This window comes from Limulus polyphemus, unplaced genomic scaffold, assembly GCF_000517525.1.
Source record: "Limulus polyphemus unplaced genomic scaffold, Limulus_polyphemus-2.1.2 Scaffold608, whole genome shotgun sequence".
NCBI lineage: Eukaryota > Metazoa > Arthropoda > Merostomata > Xiphosura > Limulidae > Limulus > Limulus polyphemus.
In genome coordinates this window covers 444,764-469,308 of record NW_013666218.1, presented here as the reverse complement: position 1 = coordinate 469,308, position 24,545 = coordinate 444,764, and the positions used below count along the sequence as shown (strand labels likewise).

At 32.0% G+C, this 24,545-nt stretch overlaps 1 protein-coding gene across 1 annotated transcript in view; it reads right to left on the bottom strand.

The window, feature by feature from the left end:
• LOC106459439 overlaps nt 1-24,545 on the bottom strand; it is a 98,273-nt gene that overhangs the window by 21,919 nt on the left and 51,809 nt on the right. The window contains exons 4-5 of the mRNA XM_022385938.1: nt 13,292-14,945; nt 5,945-6,023 (exon numbers count right to left, since the gene is read on the bottom strand). Of these exons, the coding sequence (XP_022241646.1) occupies nt 5,945-6,023; nt 13,292-14,945 (1,733 nt within the window). The remainder of the gene's footprint in view (nt 1-5,944; nt 6,024-13,291; nt 14,946-24,545) is intronic.

The following is a 24,545-nucleotide window of genomic DNA, read 5'->3' as shown; positions in this document are numbered from 1 at the left end:
CAAAAAATAAATATGTAATTTATGCTTAGAGAAATAAAAAGTAATTTTTATAACAAAATATGCATAATAACTGTAATTACACAGCACACATATAATTAAATAAAACCTAGTTACACATATTTAGCTACAACATATTATATCATATAAATGAATAAACAACACGAAAAATAAATGTGGTATTCAGGTCCACTGATAACTATCAGACAAGTTCAAAAGTATCCTAAACACACAGAATGCAGAAATGTTATGCGAAGAGTAACTCAAACACCAACAGCAGAGGAAAACACAATCAAGAGAACAAGTAAAACACAATTTTTATTCACAAGAATTGTGCAAGTCTTGACACTTACTGTCTCACTTACAATTTTCTGTGACTTTTACTGGCTGCTGGTATTGAGAGGAGGCTTTTCTACTTACATCTACACAAGACAAAGGTAATTCTGTATCATGTCTGCACAGAATAAAAAGAAAGGGAATTCTAATTTAATCCTGAAATTCAAAGAAAAAAGTGCAGTAAACTAGAATCCAATGCTGCATACGTAACCAACTATTCCAAATAACATTTTTAGGGAAGAAAAACACCTAATTCGTATCAATTTGTACATGAATCTGTACCATTCATTAAGATGGGTCAGACACAGAGCTAAAGTGATACGAGTTTCTAGCTCTTGGCATATGCAATGTTATTTGAGTAAAAAGTCTAATGCATGTTTAGAATCTTTCAACATTTGGTTAATAAGAATGTCATACTACATGCAGAAATTTTGAAATATTTTAATGAATACATCTACCTAATAAAACATTCTAGATTAGCTGTGCAAGGGTGGAGTTCATGATAAATGAATTATATGTCACAAAATGCCACAATTGTTTCCTTCAGATGGTACATAAGACAGTATGACACCTACACGTGGACAACAAGGAATAACAAAAACTCCAGCGACCAGTTACAACAAAATAAATAAAACTCAATTCAAAATAAAATTAATATAAACTCAAAATCACAATGCAGAATTGAAAATAAAAAATAAAAATTAAGTCACAAAAAAGGACATACAACAGCTGGCCAACTAATACATTAAACAAAAAAAAGACAATTAAGCATTACAAATCAGAATTTTAAAACAAAGTAAATACAAATAAACAAGTACAAATACATTCAAAATACAAAAACAGTCAACAAACTGGACATATATACAATTCTGCTTGTCTTTGCTACACATAATGGCTGTTCAAGTATTTTGCTACTCCCTATCTCTTCCAGATGTGGTGGTGGTCTCAAGATCCTTCTCCTACAGTCAGATCTTGGCTCACCATCACTCATGTAGACTGTGGTGGTTGTATTTTATCATCACAAGCTGATCATGCAGACAAATGAATGACAAATCACTCATGACGTTACTGTATGCAAGTGATGCTCAGTTTCCAAGCAAGGATTTGATGAACATTGGCTAAAAGGCTGAAGCCTGTTGGCTGATTTACTGCAGTTCTCTCATGAGTGCAATAGATTGTCAGGCAATTCACAAGATTCTTGACTCCATTAACAAGCTAAGTTGGAAAATTTTCAGCAATAGGAAGGTAAAGGGTACAGTTAGTAACACAGGATTGAAGTCACAACCAGGTGGTAGTGACAGAAATGGAATAAGCACAGGTGCAAGCTGGCACCTTGCTTGAAGAATGCTAAACCAGCACCTGTGGATATAAAATCCAGTCAGCAACTACTTTGATTCAGAATGGTCATATACTGATTTTGCAGCAATCCCTCCAGCTGCCATATCATAAACATGATATTTCCCACCAATGTCTGGTTGCTTAAAGCAGAACCCTAGATCTGCTGGTAGGGTGAAGACTGAAACCAATTCCCTATGTCTGTTGTTGAAATTTCCCTGATCAAACAGGGCTAAACAACTCAAAACTCAACTTGCTTTCCGATACAGGTGAAACATAACCTGAATAAATTAGTAAAATCATGGCTGACTTTTCAAATAAATGAAAAAATATATTTGTGTAGCCCATACAAAGTTTGTGAATTATGCCTACCTTGTTCAGAAATTATATCAAGTTAAAATATTGAGTTATACCTGTCAAAGTTAAGAAATTGTCCAATCACACAAATCAAACATATTTCTAAATCAAAACTACTTGAAACTGATAAGCACACTATCTTTCTTTTAACTTCTAATGAGTATATGATCATATAAAGACTGAGTTACTCAATCTACAAAAATCGTATTTACTAAAACTGAAAATATTGATTCATCTACAGCACAGAATAGAACAAGTTGACCATGTTCATTACTTCAATATAGTATAACCTAATAACAGAAGTTTTAAAACAAATTTCAATACTTCAAGGCACAATACTTTATCAGCCTAAAAATGTATACTTTTATATATCACATTTGGATACATATTTATTAAAACCAGTTTACGTATGTTTATGTAATGAGAAACATGCTTATGCTGTCACAGTTTTAAATCCATAGTCACATATTAATTAAGCAATGCATATTTACAGTACATGATACCATTATTAAGTAGCTAGCCTGGTTTCCACAGCAGATAATGTCACCATTAATTAGCTTTTCACATGTGCTAAAGTATGAGTAAAAGCCACCAAGCACCATGTTAAACAATACCACAAAAACAAAAGTAGTCATGAAACAGAAATAAGCAGTAATGGCCTATTCTGCAACAAACATCCAAATTGGTCACATTTCATGTTGTCAACTACAAAATACATGCATAAGAATACAGTCCAGTGTAATAGGTGTACAAGGACCAACAGTAAACATATGAAATCATAAAATAGTACTTAGTTTGAATCACTATCTATATCCTGGTGGTACTACAATCTAGGAATCCTGAAACACTTGTTAGCTCAGATAAACAGAAAAAATAACTCATGCAAAAATCTAGCAATATGATAAACATTTTGCCTGATTTATACAGTCTATGTTAATCTTTAATGCTGTGTCAGAGCACAACTCCCTTACTGAATTTTGGAAAAGACTGGCATATATGAACTGAACTATCAGGCAAAATCTTGCATAGTGACACAACATAAAGTCACATAGACTTATGGGCAAGATTGCGAGTTCACTCATGAAGCTTATACAAGCAAACATTTACCAACATTTAATAAGAAACTGCAGTGTACTTTCAGTTTACTTGTCAGAATTCCTGGTAACCATTAAAAGTTTAATAAAAATGTAGCTTTCCTTTGGATTTTCATCTAATGATATCAGCTTCCTAGTTATTAATCTAACAATTTTTGTGTGGTCTCTATACTAAATATCACTCAACACCTTAGAGAGCAAGGAACACAATGTCCGTCCTTTTAGCAGTTAATTTTTCAACCAACCAACTGTTTCAAGTGTTAAATAATCAAGTGGTTATCTATCACAAGATGTAGTGCTTATACATCCTATCATGAAACACTACTTCATAGTTCAGTAAGCAAGGAATGTTACTTCCTGTTAGTAAAGTATTTTTTGAATCAAGTGGTTGTCTTAAGTGCTACTGTTTGATCTCTCTTCTCCCACTCCTACAGAAACATTCAGATCTACCTGTTCCACTTGGTTACCAAAATTAAATAATGGTGTGGAAAATCACTGCTATCAGTTGAACTATTCTTGTATGGCTGAAAAACTGTGCACATATGGAGGAAGCCCTTTACTTCTGAAGATCTGGAAACATGCAAATCCTTATGAATGTGTCATCCTCTGGCTAATGGGATGACTCGGTGTGTAATAATGCACACCATCAAGATTGGCTTACTGGTACACAAGTTCTTGGGAATAATATTTAATTAAAACAAAATATATAATAATAATATAGCAAAGAAAATATAAATAAGTAAAGAATCAGTGTTAAAATTAAAAATGAATTATGATCTGTTAATTAATTTTTACCCTAAAGAATCTGATTTATAATTAATTTATCAAAATTCATAACAATTACATTTCACCTGCTTCACACCATAACAATCACTGTTCTTGAAAACTGATGATACAAATATATAATGCAGATGTAATGTGGTTCACATATGCCCCATTGCTTTTATTCATGGGCTCTTATAATTTTACTACTGCAGTGAAGCAACATGGTCTTGAATCTGAAGATCTGTGAATCCTCATACAAAGTCCTCATTGGGATGGTTTTTTTGTTAGTTGTTATTAAACACAAAGTGATATGATGGGCTATATATACTGAGCCCACCATCCTGATTTATAGCATTATATGTCTTCATATGTCTTACCACTGAGCTACTGGTGTGTGTGTGTGGGTGGGGGGGGGGGCGTCATTGGCATGACTTGGTACACTGTAACATTCAACTTCGTTGACATCATGATAATGTTATGTGTGATACCACATCATCAAATCATATTGAGTCCTAGGCCTCCAGATACAGTTTTGGGGTGCCATCTTCTACCAGAGGTCCACGGATGCATACACTCATGAATCAATTCAAGAAACCACCTGCAATGCCTGAAGACATTGCACTGACGTGCACCAAACTTCATCCATTGCTCACATCTCTCATCAGCCCTGGGTGATTCTAATCAGTGCCTTGCGATACATGGGCTCACTACCGATAGCCTTACTGTTCCATAGGGACCATCCCAACAAGTCTTGTGATATTCAGGTTGCTTGAAGCCACCATGGCCCTCCTCTGCTGTCCCACGCATCAACATATGGTAACTAGCAATTGGTGATTGTTGTGGCATAGGTGCCCTGGACAACCCAGAGAAATACTATGAACTATATGGTCCTGGCAATAAATCGAGAATTCACACATAGCTCTCACAATTTCTGACAAAAGCTCTAGGTCTAAGACAGTGACTCTCCTAGTTCTTGTCACATTCTTCAATCTAGTCATCACTTTAACTGTGGCGTCCTTCTCATTTTTGCTATAAATTCTATATGGTATGACCAAGATTTACAAAAGTTATAGTACCAAAGAGTCAAACAGAAAAATAAGCAAGTTCAAAATAAGCGCTGCAATAACAAATCTGACACACATTGCCAAATCATTACTTTTTAACTAGTCTGTGGTATTCAGGTTCACTGATAACTAACAGATAAGTTCAAAGTATCTGTAAAATGTAGATTCCAGAAAAGCTATATAGAGAATAAACCAATTATATACAGCAAATGAAAGAAATACACATAAGTGAAAAAGTAAAACAAAGTTTTTAGTCACAAAAATCATGCCAGTCTGAACACTTACTGATCAGATTAGTTTTCTGTTGTGACTATAACTGGCTGCTAGGATTGAGAGGGCTTTACTCGTGCTCAAACAAGATGAAGACAAAACAAATTCTATATTATATATGTACAAGACAAAGACAAAAGGAATTCTGTTTCAATGCCAAAATTCAAACAAATACCTTAAATGAGTGGAATCATATCATTCAATGCTATATACGTCACCAACTCTTCCAAACAATATTTACAAGGAAAAAAAATCCCATAATTCTTATCAACTGGCACAAGAACTTGTATCACCTTTTGAGAATGATTTGCCCCTCTCCAAGGGGTTAGACATAGGGCCAGAACAATAAGAGCTACTAGCTGTTGGTGTATGCAACTTTACCTGAATAAAAGGATTAGTATGTTTATGATCTTTCAACATTTGGTTAAAAAGAGCTTAATACTACATGTAGTGAACCTGGATGAAAATATAGAAAAGTTTAACCCAAATGACCACTATATTCAAAGTTTCAGCCGCTCATTTACGTTATACATGTGAAGATTCTCTTAAAGAGCAACAGTTAAATATCTTCTTGCCTTTACAAAGGACACTTACAATCATATCTCTTTAACCTCTACTCAAAATTAAGTAACATAATGCATTATAACAAATGCAGTACCTAATTTTAAGAAATAAATTACTTTGTAGTACAGTTGAGATTTTTAAATTGGAAATAATCAAACGTACCGATTTTCTAGAAGTTGTCTAATGGATGCAATGGATGGTCCGGCACCTAGATGTGTATAGTATGGAGCTTTATCCAAACCTGATACAAGAGAAAAATAAAATTGCACAATTACATATTTTTTTAAACATATTTTTTTCTTAATTAATGTTTAAGGATTTAGTTATTAACTGCTAGTAGATGGCAGTGAGTCATACAATATCTAAAACATGGTTTTTATATATAATTTAAATCTAGACAAAAAAATAAATATAAAATGCCATTTCTTTGCAACTTATATGAGCCTACTTTTGTTTACAAAATATGTCTCCTTGATATTACATTTTCAAGTATTATTTTTGAAAAGTAGACAGATAAGCATGAGAAAGATTTCAACAACTGCTCTAGATATCTGTTAAGCTTGAAATCTCTAGTAAATGGTACACAATTTAATTGATCCCTCCCAAAAAACTTAACTCCCTATCTTAAGGTAGACAGTTGAGAACAAAAACAGAGAACTAAATGTTCTACTTACCTGCAACTGATGTAATGAAAAAATACTGGTCATTAAATGCTTATAGGATTCCTTTAAATATGGTCTTGCATGTGCTTTAAAAAGGACTCAAGCAGTTCATCAGCTTATCTAGCTTTCTAAATGATATTCAAAGGGTGAACATAAGGATCAAGTTAATTCTTATTTGAGGCATTTTAGGGAATGTCTTTAGTTGGTCCTTTGCAGTTCCATACATCCTTTTGGAGCCTTTGTTACATAAGCAAGAGTCATGTACTGTAGAGTTTGGGGAAGGGGTACTTTGAACTACTTAGTTTTGTTAAGGTGACAGAATAGTGTTACAATGACTGTAAGTAAAAGCTTGTATTTGTATTACTTTCTCCAATGAGCATACAGCTGATAAAAGGATAATCAGTCTGTGTTAATGCAACAGCATGAGTAACAGGTCATGTAATTTTAGTGTGCATATTACCATCAATATATGTAGTATAAAAGTTTTACTCATTTTGATAGTGAATGACTATTTTGTAATGAATAAAACTGCATAAATAGTAATGGTCAATATGTCTTAATGTTTACAAATTGTTTTGGTTTCTTTTTGAATATTCTAAAAATTCTAAAAGTAAATGGTTTCAAACTTAAAATGATCTTGAAGCAAACATATGTAAATATTTTTGTATACAAAGCTGAAGAAATGTCATGCACAGGCACATATGTGCTGAAAATTTAGTCAGTAGACAAATATTTCTCACAAAAACAAAGAATTTTGGAAAAAAATACATTCAAAATTTAAAAAAAGTCTTGTTAAATAGTGCTAGCTGCAAAAAAATCAGGATGATTATCTCCAAATTTACACAAAATATCACAACTGTTAATACACCATTGCTTTTTAAAATAAGAACATTCCTTAACTAATACTTGTACTATAATAGTATGATGACATATTTGTTAGTACTACTAATGTTCTCTAGTTTGAAAACCTATTTTAAACATTACAGACTTGATTAAAAATGCTCCAGCATCTGTACGTGGTTTGGTAATCCAAATATATCTATAAAAACTATTATTTCATTTAGTAGTGTGTATTGATTACCTTACAGATATCTTAATGGTTAGGAATCTGTGCTGTGAAGATTTTAACAATTCTGCATGTATGTATGTATGTACTTCTTGCACTCCACTAAAGTTTTGTTTATCTTACAAATGCTATTTTTTAATACTTATTATAACTTTCCTTTGGAAAAATGGGGGTTCATGACTTCTAGAACAAAAACATAAGATATGAATAGTTTAAAGATATGATGGCTACTATCCTTATAAATAAAAGGGTAAACCTGGAGAAAATGTAAAACTATTTCACCCCCACAAAAAATTACAGATGACTATTAAAAATATCTAATTTTGCACTCTAATACATACAAGTCTGAAAAGTAAAACAAACCATTTTTAAAATATTGAATAAGCCTACATTTAAGTTTCTAAAGCTTCAAATTATTATTTCTTATGAAAAAAAAATTACTGTTCCTTTATTATCCATGCTTTGAAAATAACATTTACTATATATGACTTAATATTTTTTGGGTTTCATAAATATAGTATACTTGCATGAAATAAACTGCTATCAACAAGATTTCTCAGAATTTCTTTTCAAAAAATTTATTGATGTTCCTTTATTTTTCCAAAATTGAATTAAATCTGTAATTATCTGAAGTTAAATAGTATATAAGGAAATAGGAAATATATGTAGAAAGGATTAAGCTTAAAATTTTTACAAACTTACACATAATTTTCAATTTGATTTGTGTTGTTTCTTGTGGATTAATTTTTGGTCTTTAACTTTTTATTCAAGAATATAGTAACTCTATAATCTGATAAAAATATTTTGTATTTTCTTCCTTTCTATTTTTGTGATTTATTTCATTGAGCTGTCAGCCTTTAATAATTTCATGGATGTGTTCTCACACTATTACACAGGTACCATAACAACAGTGCTATAAAATGATAATTATCCAAGTATTAGATAAGGGTAGTTGTGAATAATTTTCTCCATCAATCACAAAAGCCTTAGTCATTTTCAAAATCTCAACAAAAGAAGTCCTTATTCCTCACTTTTCTACAAATATCCAATTTATAGTGGACCTTTTTCAACCAGCTTTTCCATCAAGTTAATACAATTATATAAAATGGTTTAACTAGAGACAATTGTCTTATTTTCTCTTATACTACAATACTAAAAAAACCCTTTATGTTTTATATACGACCACACCCAATGCTTTTTTCAGCAAAACCAATATTCCTGTAACAAAATCAACACATTTTCCTATTTGTTAAGAGAAGAATTTTAAATGTTTCTTAATGTTAGTTTGATTATGCTTGTTGGCATGAAAAGTGATTTTCTAATGTATCCATATTCAGAAATAAACAAATGTGGGTACATCATGTATGGCTATTTAACAAGTTACTCATTAAATACAATGTACTGATGAATGGTTAAGTGATGTAAACATTACTTGTGACATTATGAAGAAGTCTTGAAGCTTTGTTGTTAATGTGTTTCTCAGATTTAGCAGAATGCTAATACATTTCTTGGGTTGCCAGGCTAATAATCATGCTTTAAGTAGGTATTATCTTAAATTGTTTAAGCTTAGAAAAGCATCCCACTTGAAGAACTGTCACAAACCTAAAATGTTTTGAGCCAATGAATTATTTTGGGTTGAATTACTTTTTTTAATGAATAAAAAAATTAACCATTAAAATATAAATTAAACCACTGCATTTAAAACTAAAGTTTCCTATTTAATTCAGTTGGATCTTTGGAATTTTGAAATGAAGCTTTTACTCTTAAAACTTGAGTTATGCTGATATGTCTTCAAAGAAACATATCTCAACCTTGGGAAAGTTTTAAATCAATTATATAAGCACTTACTTGAAAATTGTGAAATAAACCACTGACCTTGAACTGCAGATGTGCTGATAAGTTTCCAAATCAACATAGTTGAGCACTTGGGAAGCCTTAATTAAACCATAACACTAGGTTGGAAGCAGTGGCATAACAACAAAAGATATCCCACTTCTGCATAAAAATAATTGGGTCCCCTACATTTATTTCCCTATAATTGTAGTTACGATTTTAACTGATTGATATTAACTTAACAGAACAGCACAACTTCTCTTTAGCTCAAACAAATTAAATTGTATGTCTCTCTCCTTGTCAGCAATTATTAAGTTTATCAAGCCCTTAGGGCCTCCTTTTGGCTTGGGCCACCCCTGCAATTGTAGGGGTATACTTATGCCACTGGGTGGAAAGTTTGCATGAAAGCACTGATCTTAAAACCCAGCTGCATGTACAAGTTTCTTATTTTTCATACCGGTAGATGCTTTATCCTTCTTAACAATTATATTTTGAATGCAAGAAATCTATTTTCCGTTCACTGATGTCGATGGAGGAGTCTTAAAACTAAGTACAGATTTTCTTTTTTTGTTATTATTTGAAGCACCAATTTTAATTGATTTAACTACAGATTTTGGATTTAAGGTCAGCACAAAGTCTTGTAGAATTAAGACTTATTCTGGCAAAACTTAGATTAAGTGGAGTTGAACCCACGGCTGTCAAATTCTATCTTTAACATTCAATGAAGTTAAAAATTGAGATTTGCAGTATTCAGATGCATTAGCTTAACTGGCTAAAGGTAATGACTATTTAGCATTTTGAAATTATAAAAGTTTGAATTAAACCACTAGTCTTAATACTGAGGTGTTCTGTTAAGCCTTCTACTGACTACAGCCAGACCTTAGTGATTTGGAAAGATAAAATTAAGTCATAATGCTGAGGATAAGTTTAGTTAAACCATGATTTGCTAGTAAGTCTGCCACTTAAGTATTATACATCACACAAAATAATTTATGAAATATTGTGACTTTGTCATTCAGAATAAATTTTCACATGCAAAGCACAATAAAAAAAATATCATTATATAAACTTCTTAAGCTAGGAAGATGTAGCAATATTAATATTTTAAGTACTTTGTGATTTGGTTTCTTATTACAAATTACTTCATGATGTGTCTGTAGATAAGTGTACTCACTACAGAACATACTGTAAAGAATATACTAACTGAGGGAGTTTCTGGACAAAGGATAACTGGAATATTTTAGGGAGATTTTGTTTTCAAAAGAACCCTCCAGTAGAACCAATATTCCAAGAATTTTTTAATAGATTGCAGAAACAATGAATATGGAAATCCTAGGAACTACAAGGATTATTTTAATAATCCATTTCCAAAATGGTTTAGGTTTAATGCTAGGCATTACTAACTTTTACGTGACTACAAAAGCAAACATCTTATTTGTAAAAATGTAAAAGAATATTACAGCTTTTTAACTTTATAAAGAGCAAGCAGACTGCATGCAACAGGAATGCAGGGTTGAGAGCAGTACCACAATCCACCAGTGAATAATATCTTGTAAATTTGCATGATTAAAACCAATACATCCTATTACACTTAATATATATATTTATAAATATACAAGCTAAAAAAATTATATACACACTAACTTAAAGAGAGTTTTGGAAAATGCAAATGAACACAAGTACATCAAAGGTCATTCAAAATGTCAAACTTATTTGATCACAACCACTTTGCTCAGGTGCAAAAGTTGTTACAGCCAATAATACAAATAAAAAAAAAGCAACCCTCAATGGTGAAATTATAGTACAATACTGTTTGCTAAACAGTATAATCAAATGTAAATAATGTTTTCTAAAACAAAAAAAAACACCTCTAAATCTACCTCTTGCACTGCTGTTTGTGGGGTCTTGTTGCATGCAGTCATACTTTTTTTAATTACTAGATATGGGTTACTTCTGCCCCCCACAATGCTGAAGCAATTTTAAAATAGCTTTATAACAATTTATATTAAACATAATAGAGTCATGATTTTAAAACATTTTTAATATAGAGGGTTTAAGTTTTAAGTATAGTCCTTCCCTCAGAATTTATCTATTGATGAACAGAAACTCTTACTAACTAGCCCTAAATAGAAATTTAATAAAATTAATACAATTTTGGTTTTAAATTCCAGATAAGTAACTACTGACTAGTACTTAACATATCAGCTTCTACCTTTCTAAAGTGTTAAGTGTGAGTAAAGTGAACACAATGAGTACTAACAGTTATTCATTTAAATTTTATAGCCATATTTTTCTGATAACTTATAACCTCCAGCTAACAATAAAATATTTTAACTCGCACAATTGCTTCATTATTACTATTAACGAAAATAATTTTAGTTATAGTATTACTTGCTCAAGGGTAAGATAACTTTTAAAAAAAATCTAGAATTACAGAACTTTGAACACTGCATTAGATGAGACTAGCATAAAAGTACTTTTGGAATAAATTCTACAAAGAATTGTGTCATATTCATTTGGAAAAATAAGTTATTAAATGTTTAAATTTATTTCAATGGTCCTTTAATCTTAGCAATATTAAGAATAAAAGCTGTGTTAGCTAAAAGAATATTAACAATAACTTCTACAATGCATTGCAGATCATGATTAATAGCATTTATAACCTGACCTACAGATAAACATTACAGATTTTTTTATCCTGTGTTTGAGTAGTGAACTAGGCCAAAACTTAGTGGTTCTGTTTTGACCAGTATCTACAACATCTTTATTGTTACTAGGTTACAGACTTCTGATTCTAAGGTATGTTTGATGATGTTTTGCATTTTTGTTGAGACAAAGTTTAAAAAACAAAACAATTTGAATACTGGCTGAAAACTAAATGAGTAAAAATCAATAGTACACTCCTACTTAAGAGATCCTTTAAATGTTTAACATGTGCCGCCTGTTTACAAAAATCCACTTACATAAAATAAGCGTGTGACACAAAATGTCAAAGATTTTATGATAAGAGAAAAATAATAGGAGGCATATTTACAAATAATATTTTTAAACTGTTTATTTTTTCATCACAAATCCAAAATATCTAAATAAAATACGAATATGGCACATCACATCAATTTCAAAATACAGAACACTGCTTTTTATGCTACATGTATTTATGTGAATCAGGACTCACAGCGTACAAGTGATCAACCATCAACTGTGACAATCAATTCCCAAAGTAACTAAAATGTAATAAACTGCAACATATGGGGCACAAAAGTAAGCCCATTAATAACATGCAAGCAAGACTCCACACTGACTAAACAAAGAAAAAAAAATAACAAACTACTATAACTAATCAACTCAGTGTCTTTCATTGATTCCCTGAGAGCTGGTCAAGACATTTTTGTGAGCATTTGTCTATATGAAAGATGATAAAAGAAAATAAAGGCATTTTAAAAACTGAACAAAGTGAAGACAGATGATTTCTAAAAAAAATGCCAATATTACTGAGGTAGAAGTCAAATGTTGTTAAATGGGGAGAAACACCTTCCTTTGGGCTTTTTGTTTTAAATACATTTACATTACAGTGTGTATATATATATTTATATATACCCGTTATGTTTATGCTTAGATCCATCAATGTCAGGAAAATGACATCTAAAAGTAGTTTCAAGCTGTTCATTATTAATTGGCTGACCTTCTAATTCAAGAAGAAATTTTCCTAAAACCTAAGGTAATATTTCTTCTTTTCTGTATCTTTATAAAACCACATTTTTATGAGAACTCACTGCTACATGATAAAATTACCTCACTACACTGACAACAGTACAGCAACAGTGGTCCTTGAGTCAAATCAAGTTTGGCACAACTTTTGCACCCTGAGCTTATTGGAATATCATCCCCAATATCCCTACAGACAGGGGGCATGAAGAGATGGAAGGGGATTCTGGTTCCCGTACTCACTTTCCTCAGTTCCCAGGCATTCACAAGTTGGAACTTCCACTTTAGTGTTGTTCTTTAGACGCTCTAACCTTGCCCACCAGTCTTGGTCCTGAAAACTTGGTAAAGAAACTGACACAGGCTGTGAGGAGATATTGGTAAATACAAATGCTTCTGTAGTTAAACCTGTAGAAGTGCTCAACCTAGGAAAAGAATTTTCATCACCAGACTCTAAAAGTGATGCTGGAAGGTGTTTTGGATCAGCAGTAGAGGACGACTGTTGATTAGTGACATGGGTCCGACCACTATCCATGTTTGATACAACAGAGTTTCCTTCTGAAATAGAAGATGCACTTCGAAAAGGATTTACAGTAGAGGTAGAAGTTTGAATTGAAGAGCTTTTAATCTCAGAGCCTGAAAACATACTAGCAGCCGTTTTCACTGCTTGATCTGGATCAGTAAGAGAGTCAGGAAAAAGATTAGATGCTTCAGATGTATACAGTATTTGTAATGCAGATGTAGCAAGATTAAATGTATTGATAATACTTGTATATGTATTCATAGATGTGGTCGTATTCAATAAAAAAGGTTGTGATTCAAGATTTTCTCCTATGTCAGTCTCATTTCCAGTTGCAGAGGAAGAGCCAGTATAAGAAGAGCTAATAGCTGAATAATCCATCTGTCTTCTGCTCTCTGGTTTCTCTAAAATTCTTGTTGAACTTGTACTTAAAGTAGTTTGAGGGAGTGACACTTGGGTTGATGTCAATTGGGGTGACAATGTAGATGAATGAAAGCTGTGGTTTGTAAATGAAGAGCTTGTTGGAACCTGACGACACTGGGATTCTGAAGGGCCTGGAAAATCAAGTGATTGTTGAGCTTGAGACTTGGATGATTGTCTAGAATTGCTGAAGAGGTTTTCTTTATTCACAAGACTAAAGTTCTGGTCTGTAATCACCAATTTATTTCCTTGATCTGTATTATCAGAGGTACTAGTACCACTAAAAAATATCTCATTTCCTAAATTTTGGTGATTTTCTTGGGTACCAAGAAATCTTCCAAGTTGAACCATCATTTGTGCTACTTGACTTTCACCTTTAATGTCACCTTGCAAAATGGAGTTTTGCTCTGTTTCACCTAACTGTTCTTCCATGCCCATATGCCATCCTTTCATAAATTCACTCTCCTGGGGATTAATCACTCTTATTGCTCCTGAAGCAACTGGGTTTGAATTTGGCATGGACATAATATAGCTGATCTGTTGGGCTGGATCAAGAAGTTCTGGTTCCCTTGACATAATTGGAACCCCAGGAATAGAAGGTAGAAGAACTTGATGATCTAGGAGGCTCACTGAATCTTCTGAACCCATCTGGAACTGGTCAGATCCACGTAATTGCCCAGTCACTCCAACCTGTTCTTTTTGAGTCTGACGACTTTGGATAAGAGACTTTAAACGATTGTTCATTATCTGATGCCTTACTGAAATATTGGGTGTCTCTTGCTCCAGTAGCATAGCACTGTTATTTGGATCCATCTGGCCATTAAAAGAAGGCAGAGGCTGATGATGTTCTGGAAGGAAATTGCTGTATTCTGAATTTGGCCCATAGAGCTGAACTGTTCCTGATGGTAGGGTCGAGTCTTGTTGTATTATATTAAATTCAGAAGGTGTATAAACTTGACCCTAGAAAATACAAAAGAAAAAAAAATTACCCAAGATTAATAATATTTTTTTTTAAAAAGCACATTTTGTTATAGAGAGCAAATGACTACAAAGTACTATGAACAGGATATTTGTTAAAATTACAATTAACTGAATTAACTGTATACTAGAATGCAAAAATACAACTTAAAAAACAATTCATTTCTTGACCATTTACTTTTCCTAGCATTGGTCACCCACAATACAGTTTCCAATAATGAATATAATTTTTTCTCAATGCAAGTAACCATTATCTTGGCCTTCACTGATACCAACCTTATTATAATTATTGATATCAAAATGATCTTCCTGAAATATTTTTGCAGCAATTATTTCACAAAAATCCTCAGCAGTTTTATAAATCCATATAATTTACTTCTCATTATTAAAAAATGTGAAAATTTGTATACCATCTCTCTTATCAAGTTAAAATATTTTCCAAAGAAACAGACTAAAACTGGGAGGAAACTGAACACACATTTTTAGCACAACCAAATTTACCCATCTTATGAAGCATAAGATTTTATTTTTTATGTAACTAGTACAGATTCCACCACATGTATGCACACATGTACCATATCAACAACACTTGTATTTCAATCTAACAAAATCCTTTTCATGATCTTTTGATGGATTTCCTTTTGAACAGAATTAGAAAATACAAAAACATTTATGGAAAATAAGAACAATATATATATATACCACAAAACTATTAAATTAAAACATAAACCCTAAAAAAGGTTTAAGTGGAAAGTGTGATTAAACATTACACTTGTTCAATAGGAGTTTACAATAAGATGAGTACATTAACAACATTTCAAAAACACTGTCTGTAATAGGTCACTGTCAAGTAGTTTTATCACTGAATGTCAGAAATTATTAGAAGGACCAAGTTAAACATGCAAGTCTTAAATGAAATGCTACTTAAATCATGGATGAGACATACAGGTATATGGTATAGATGTTGTAAAGATCTAAAATTACATATTGCCAAGGTTGTATACAATAGTCTCAACTAGCTCAATAGAGAAACATCATGTAATACTAGGAACTGTTTATTAACAAACAAATAAAGACCAATTATACAATCCATATACACTAGACAAGTGACATTCACATGCTGAGTGATGAATCAAATAAGGCATCAGCACATTGACACCGAGGTGGTATTGCCTATATAAGCAGTACTAGGTAAAAAACTATTAATGAGAATTCCCTTATTTTTTCTAACTTGGTGGAAAAGTTGTTATATCCAACGGCTCAGCATATGTCGGTGTCATACACTTACAATAATTGCTATAACCATATGTCACAAATCAATCAACAATAAACACTATGTAAATATGTTGAGTCAAATCATACACTGTAAACTTAGGCAAGATGATTGGATACAAAAAATAAGTAGAAAACTTTTAAATGATTATTAACAGAAGTTGTGTGCATGTAATGATATTATAATACATGTAATGATTATGTGCCAACAGATGCCTGTTTCTGAATGAAGAAATAATGGTTAATTCCTCACATTGTATAATGCCAAAGGTACAGTAGGTGTAGTATACCCTATGTAACCCAATATTAATTCTTTTTGTATACATTTAATTTTTAGATTCCAAAATTGATATACTTTCCATACTGTTCGATAATGGGTAAATATCTGCTAGTGCATGGATGTCAGAAAGATTGATGCAAAAACAAAAAAGGAAGTTCCCTCATTAACATGCTACAGACAGGCAAATATCACAAATCTGGAGATAGCACTGTTTGATACCAACCAATCTCAAATCAGTAATAGTCTTAAGTTTACTGTTGATTTATGAGGAAGGAAGGAGATAACATTTATGGACAACAAGGGACTTGTTGATATATATATATATATATATATATACACACACTCGAAGTCGACAATTATCATTCCTATCTTTAACAATACTTCCCTTATACTAGTTTTAACATACTGTTTCCACCAAAACTGTCTTAGCTGAAGATGACTCCTATTTTGCCAAAATTTATATTTGTATCCCCCAGTTCTACCATTCTGACTACTATATGCACAAAAAAGATAATGCATCGACACTATCAATTCCCCTAACAATATTATACACCTCAATCAGATTCCCTCTATCTCTTCGTTCAGAGATCTTAACCTATCCTTGTATGACAATCTTTCCATCCCAATTCAATGTTTTTCCTAAGGTAAATAGCCCAAGACTGGACACAATACTCCAAATGTAGCCTAACCTGTGGAGACTTGTGTTCCATATTTTTTGTACATACAACCAAAAATCCTATTTGCCCTACCACTAGCAACAGAACATTGCTCGGTTGATGATAACCCACATGCATTGAAATAACAACAGTATGGGCCTCATTTCTGAAGGCAGATAATATATAAATAGCAAATTTTAATCTAAAACTTTCACAAAGCATGCACACTCTGCCACTGGCCTTCACATTTCTTAACTCTAAGTGGCAATAGTTAAAAAAATTACAAAAACTATGTTGAAAAACAAGAATGTGTTTTTTTTTGGCTTGATTTGGTAAAAGTTTAACAATTTAAGCAGGGTACAGCTACAGTATAGTAAACATTAATGATTACAGTATCCTTATACAGAAAAAAATTATGCAAAACTAAATTTTCCTAAAGTATAGTTGAGATACACAAATGTAATGAGTTAGAATGTTGTTATTTTATTAACCTCTCACTCTGTGGATTTCAAATGTTTAGAATATTACTCCTCTGAAAATTCTGAAACATATACTTCATTAAAACACTGTCCAAATAGAAAAAAAATCATGTTTAAAAGTAAACATAGCTTAAAATGTACAGATTGTTTTAGGTGTGAACTATCATTAAAAAATATGATGTATAAATGATATAACAAAAAAAAAGAAGATTAAAAACATTTGAAGTGGAAGTTTTGACTTTGTAAATGATAAGCAAAATTTCACCATAAAAATCAGGCATAGTAAATATCTTGTAAATATTTTTGGTTGTAGCAGTATAAAGACGATGTAAATTGATAAACAGGAGAATGACAGACATAAGTTGCAAAACAAGAAAAAATTCAAATTCATCCACTAATATCAGTTGTTTTCACTAAAGATATGTAAATATAACTGTATAATATTATTCCAAAGTTGAAGTGTTAAGTTAGACATATTATTTTAAAAGCTAACAAAAAAAACCATAACGTAAGAGGATATTTCAAACACAAATATCAAAAGCCATTTTTATGTACAATTACAGATATTTTCTGCCATATTAACTGCTTCCAAAACATCATAAAAGATTTTCATTTGTTACAAGTACATAATACTTTATGGGTATACATTAGGCCAACTGCTATAACTCCACTACTGGTTAACAGACTCACTTTTCTTTTGATACACCTAATACAATAGTTTCCCTATAGTTCTTACCAGAAAAAGAAATATGAACACTAATATAAAACCTTTACACATTTCTGATCAAGGTGGGTTTCTTGAGAGACCAATCTTCCTAATGCCAACACTGTTTGCTTTTCTTTTATACAGATGAAATTAGGACATATTTTAGTTAACTTTTTTTTTCTCATTTTTTTGCATTGTTTGGCTGATCCACTAAAATAAAAACACAGTGAGAGAAAAACTAAAAGGTCAGCATTGCAGGTTGGAAGGAATCTTTCAGTAAAAACAAACTGATTTTAACAAGTACCTGGAAAGAAGCAAGGCCTGTAGCTTAAAACTTTGCAAGAAAGATCTCAAGTGTGTTTCACCATTACTAATAAAAAATCAAAAAATACATTGTATGTAAATAACTATTTGTATTTTGATGTGTCAAACTAATAGTAATGATACCAAGCTGGTCTGTATATAGAATTATTTTTCAGTTGAAACAGTAGAAAAAAGAACACCAGTAGGGCCTATTAAACCATTACATAATAAACTACACACAAATAGGGCCCATTGGATTCCAACAGAAGAGTATGTAGTCCTATAAACCATTTTGTTCACTACAGCTAGTGAAGGAGTTAACCAAAAAGAGTAGAAGGATCCATTAAAGTGTGGTAGATAGCAGAGATTATAAATACTAATCTCAAGCAGTCAGTAATGTTTATATACAAGTAGCAAACACCCTAACTACTAACTCAGTGCTGATTATTGATTACATAATTCATTGTGACATAAGCCACATACGGGTAACCTACTTTCAAAGGTGCTTTACAGCCTTCTTTCTAGATACCTAAAATAATTTAACAGATATTCAACAATGTTGCACTGTATATCAAAAAATTACTATTGTCAAATACTTTTAACTTCATCACTGTTTTAACAACAACAAGTTCCTTTGCTCTTTAGCAATGCTAGTTTGCTAGTAACTCAATCAACTGTAGTTTTGCTTCAAATTTGCAACAGTGATTATCAAAGCAGATAATGAAGTTATTTTTGATACAGCCTGTACTGCACAATGCCCTCAAAATAACAGAGAATGCTGGTTGAGAGGACACTTGTTTAACATTTGAAAAAAGACAAGCTAGATTCCAGTTTATTTTTTTCTAATTCAATGGTTAACTTAAGGAATCAGTTCCATAAACACTAGCACAGAAGAGAATAGTCAATTTCCTAAAATATATAAATTGGGTATAATTTTTTTACTTTTAATCAAGGGATGGGGGTGCAAGGACAGCCCTTGAAGGATCACATGTTCTCTTGTTGCCCATATATTATGTTATGACATGCATAAAGATACTTATAATTTTGTGCTGTTGAATTAAGCCTAAGGCACTCCATTCCCCACAGACAAAGAAAATTAATAGGGCTGAAGATGTACCTTAAAATTAGTTAAGTGAGGAATATGTAATAATCCAAAAAGACAGCTATAGCCCTGGTAGTTTTCTTCATAATGTATTGACTTATATATTACTTTATGAAAAAGAAATTAAAACAGACATCTAGGAAAAACTTGCAAGAATTTAGATAGTACAAGCAGAAATAGACAAATAAATTATTTTACATTTATTCAATTAAAGATTATCAGCACATTTTAGATTAGAACTTAATGTATAAATAAAAACAGGGATGTATCTTTAAAAAAAAATGTGTATTTCCTACACTGTAAGACTATTTAGAGAGAAAAAATAAATACCACAAACATAAAACCCAACTTATTTTTGTAGTGTTGATCAGGTTCTTTACTCCTCAATACCTAATTTTCTCTTTTAGTTGAAAGGAGGGCAGAAATTATCAATAATTACGAGTTTTGCTGCATTATTGATATCTAACAGTAACAATAGTTCTACTACTACTGATTCTTAGTTTATCTAAAAATTAGTAAAAAATGCTCAAGCTTGAAGTTGAAGTGAAACCACCATATCAAGTTTTAACAATTAACAGCGACATTGAAATATCAAACAATTTAGGAATATGAAACAGTAGCATACCAAAGTGTTTAGTATGACGGCGCAAGAGACCCGCCATATTGCGTTTACTATGGATGAGACGCGAGTATCATTACTGAACTTTTAATGTTGTGTTATTTTATTGGCTTGTTGTTTATAATAAAAATTTATTTCTCGGAATAATTTTATTAACTATTGGCTTTATATTACATTTGTGTATTATCTTCATCTGCATGGGCCTTCTCAGCTTTGGTGAGTTTCACTGGTTACGGAAGCCGTAGCGTACGATAAAAGTATCGTATACAGTTCAGAGTAATAGTAACCGTAAGACCAATGGGCTGTTCCAGCCTGTTCGTTTCTTCACTTACGGTTCTTGATGGCTTTAGTAGGACCCGAGTATAACTTTGGTCTACTACAGTGTTATAGAACTACATCAGTAAATATATCAAATCTTTCGATGTTTTATCGTAAATTATATTGTTTTAAAGCTTGAGGCTTCTTGTCGCTAACTGGTGAGACCCCTCATTTCATTGATTAATCTATAAATACAACATTATGACTAATACCAATAATAAATATTACAATAATGTCAAGTGTCTCGAATTATACAGGATTAAACTTTATACAGTATTATAATTATAACTTTTCCGTTATGTCCCCGCAATTTTAATAACTTTTAAAAATGTATATATTAAAAAAAAACATAAATATGCATTTTATTCATATAGCAAATGTCCATAATGAATTTCTAAAAATATATTAATAAGTATTATATTCATATAGTAAAAACTTACCATTTGTGGGAGTTTAATGGAACACTACCGAGTAAATTAACGAAATTAATAAATCATTATAATTATACACTACATCACCTCATTTGCTCATATAAAAGGAAATAAGCGTTAAATTTCGATTTATAATTATATTGTCAAGTGTTGTTTAACAACATTTGCTGGTAGTAAGAATAAGTTCAAGCTTAAAGTTAAACTTAAATCTAACATTAGGCCCATAACACTACAAAAATACAAAAACATGGAGTAGTAAGTTTAGGCCTAGCTTAAAAAATCACTAAAAATGTTTTCTCGGATATTTGTTATAACGTTAGTCGTTCCGTCAGGTGAAAGTAATCTATTGAGCATGTTTTTTCTAAAAAAAATACCTGACTAGGATTAGTTCTAATACAAAATCTAACACACCGAGCAAGCACAATTACTCTTAACATTAAAAGATACCGCGAACTAACAGTTAAGAAAGTCCATGTTAGCCACCGCCCATACCTGACGCTTCCGGAGGCCCAGGTGACCTACTTGGCGTTATTCAGGGTCATTCAAGCAGCAGCTAAGACGAGAACAAAGGCAAACTCCAATACAATAGTTAAAACATCAAAAGCGACCCACTGTTCCCAGGACACAAACGTAGGCTGCGTAATGCTAAAGCAGAAATCGGACACCATGTGACTGTGTGAAGTCTAAGCTCAAAACATCGATGCACACTTTAGAGTGCTTTTATGTTAAACCTTCACGTTCATCTAGAAACAGACGGCTTGAACGCCTTTTGCAGGAAGACAGCACGCCTCGCAATCCCAGACAACTTTTTGAGTCCGTTTGCGGCGAACGCTCTGTTCCATAGAACCAGACAGTCAATAACTTATTTAGGAACACAAGTTATGACGTTTTATACTGTACAGACAGAATTGACTAAAGACCTCCTACCTTTAAATATTATGCGTATATACAATAAGCTCTTTAAAAAAAAACGACGTTCTGGGAAACAATGACTGCTCTCTTTTATTGTAAAATATTACAACAAAAATTGTCTCACAGTTGGCGGCATCCATTTCACTCAATACCTACAAAAATTAAGAATAAGCTTATTCTGTAAAATGCCGTACAGAAGAAGCTATATATTTTGAAATGAACAAAATGCCAGACAGAAATATATTAAATATTGCGCAAAGTATATATGTCAGGCCATAACTAACAGTTAAGTTTTACTGTGTGGGAGACGTCGGATGGGTCAAACTAGCATTACTAGCCGAAACAAAGGATTCAACAAGAATAACAACTTCCCTCTCAAGGTCACTTCTTTATAAGGATAACATTACAAGGACGCACTTGTCTTGTGATTATAATTAAAGTAGATATATGTAACCAATCGCGTTTGCGATGCGATTTACAACAATGTGGTGAGTTTTAAAAGGTTACCAATCTTTCACAAATTAGAAAATGGAAATTTTCAGTGTCATTAGACAGAACAGAACCAAATTATAAATAAATTCAGCACAAAATGAACGAGTGAAGTAAGATTAACATTTTAAAAATGAAAAGTAGCATTTTATTTGCTCTAAAATTCCAGAATATGGTGTTTTTGCGACCTTTTACCATTACTTGAAAAATGCAGAAATTACAAAGTGAATTCTTAGGTTTTATTCTATGTGCCTCGTGATTAAATCAAAGAAATTAGTGACTTTTCTTCTCACAATATTTGACAAACTTTCTATTGATATGAAATAAGAGAAAAAATTTTATAGTTGTATCAATTGACAATTAATATCTAAATTAATTATGTCAGTAACTGTTCGAAAACTAATTTTGTTATTGTATTTAGACCAATTTAATTACAGCTACTTGTGACACCAGACAGCGCAATAATAAAAGTTACTTCTATTATTTACACTTTATAACTTAACATCAGATTCTAACTTTAAAGTACGCTTGTACAACTTTCACGAATGTCAGTTATTTTTTAATCTAGAAACCTTTATCAGCGATAAATATACAATAACTTCAAATGGATACAGCGAAATCGAAACTAGAAACAAGTTAAACAAACAGAGCTAACAGTGCTTGTATTTCCTAACTGAACTTGATAAGCTTATGTTATTAAAAGTTGGAACAAACTTTGGAAAACTCAGTGTAAAACAAATAATGAAATTAGTAGCTGTCTCAGCTGCGGCACTATCACGAGACACCAAACTGTGGTAAAATCTATATATATTTGATGAGCAATCTGATGCGCTTTTGTATTTAGGGTTTGTTCCTGGCTTCTTTTCACTGGTTCTTGCCTCTTAATTTGGTGAGCATACTTATCTCTTCCTTTCTGTAACTTGCATCTTGACGTTTCATTTTCTTTCTCAAAGTTTCAGACTTTCTCCGTGATAAGTCACTTTTCCGTTGGGCAATTTTTGGCATCGTGATTTTCGATGTTTTTGATCACTTTATACTCATAGTGAAGTAGAAAAAAATACTTGTGTAACTTATGAAGATCGAGTTACTACAAAATTCCTGCAATTTTGTATGCAACGAACTACGTACGAAGAATTTGCGATTCCTTCGGTCACAGAACAATTCAGTAAAAAAATTAACCTTTCTTCTGAAATATCAAATTGACTCTGTACTAAAATGACTCACTTTTCAATTCTACATTAAAGTCACTTTATCACACTTTTATAAATATTATTGTGAAATTAATTTCGTTGATAATAATAAACGTACAAAATTAATGTACATTATTCAAAAGAAAGAAGTACTATTTCTCCATTAAAGAAGCGATTTAGAAAAAAATGTTTTGAAATAAGGTCCTATTATTTTTTAAATTTTTAGCGAGGGTGTATTTTATAACATTTTCACTTTAGTACGGGCCAGGTGGTTTGGGCGCTCGACTCGCAATCTGCGGGTCGCGGGTTCGAATCCCCGTCACACCAAACATGGGGCGTTATAATGTGACGGTCAATCCCACTATTCGTTAATAAAAGATTAGTCCAAGAGTTGGCAGTGGGTGTTGATGACTAGCTGCCTTCCCAGTAGTCTTACACTGCTAAATTAGGGACGGCTAGCGCAGATAGCCCTCGTGTAGCTTTGTGCGAAATCCAAAACAAAACTTTCGTACGATAAAAAGCTGTTATTGACTTATTTCCTTAAAAAAATTTACACAAGCACTAAATAACTTTCTTTTTAATAAGAGACCCAATTATAATGAAACTTTATTAGGTACTTCCCCCCCCCCCCTTATGATGTTGAGAAATCGGACAAACTGTGGGAGGAGTTTTGCGGACAGACGAAAATTAGCGTCATATGTATATAAGATAGAAATTACAATCATTAAATAATGTGAAACAAAATACAATTAATATTAATCAAAAAATAAAATTTCTTTCCTGTTTACCATCCAGTCACCACATTTTTTGGGGGGGGGGGGGGGG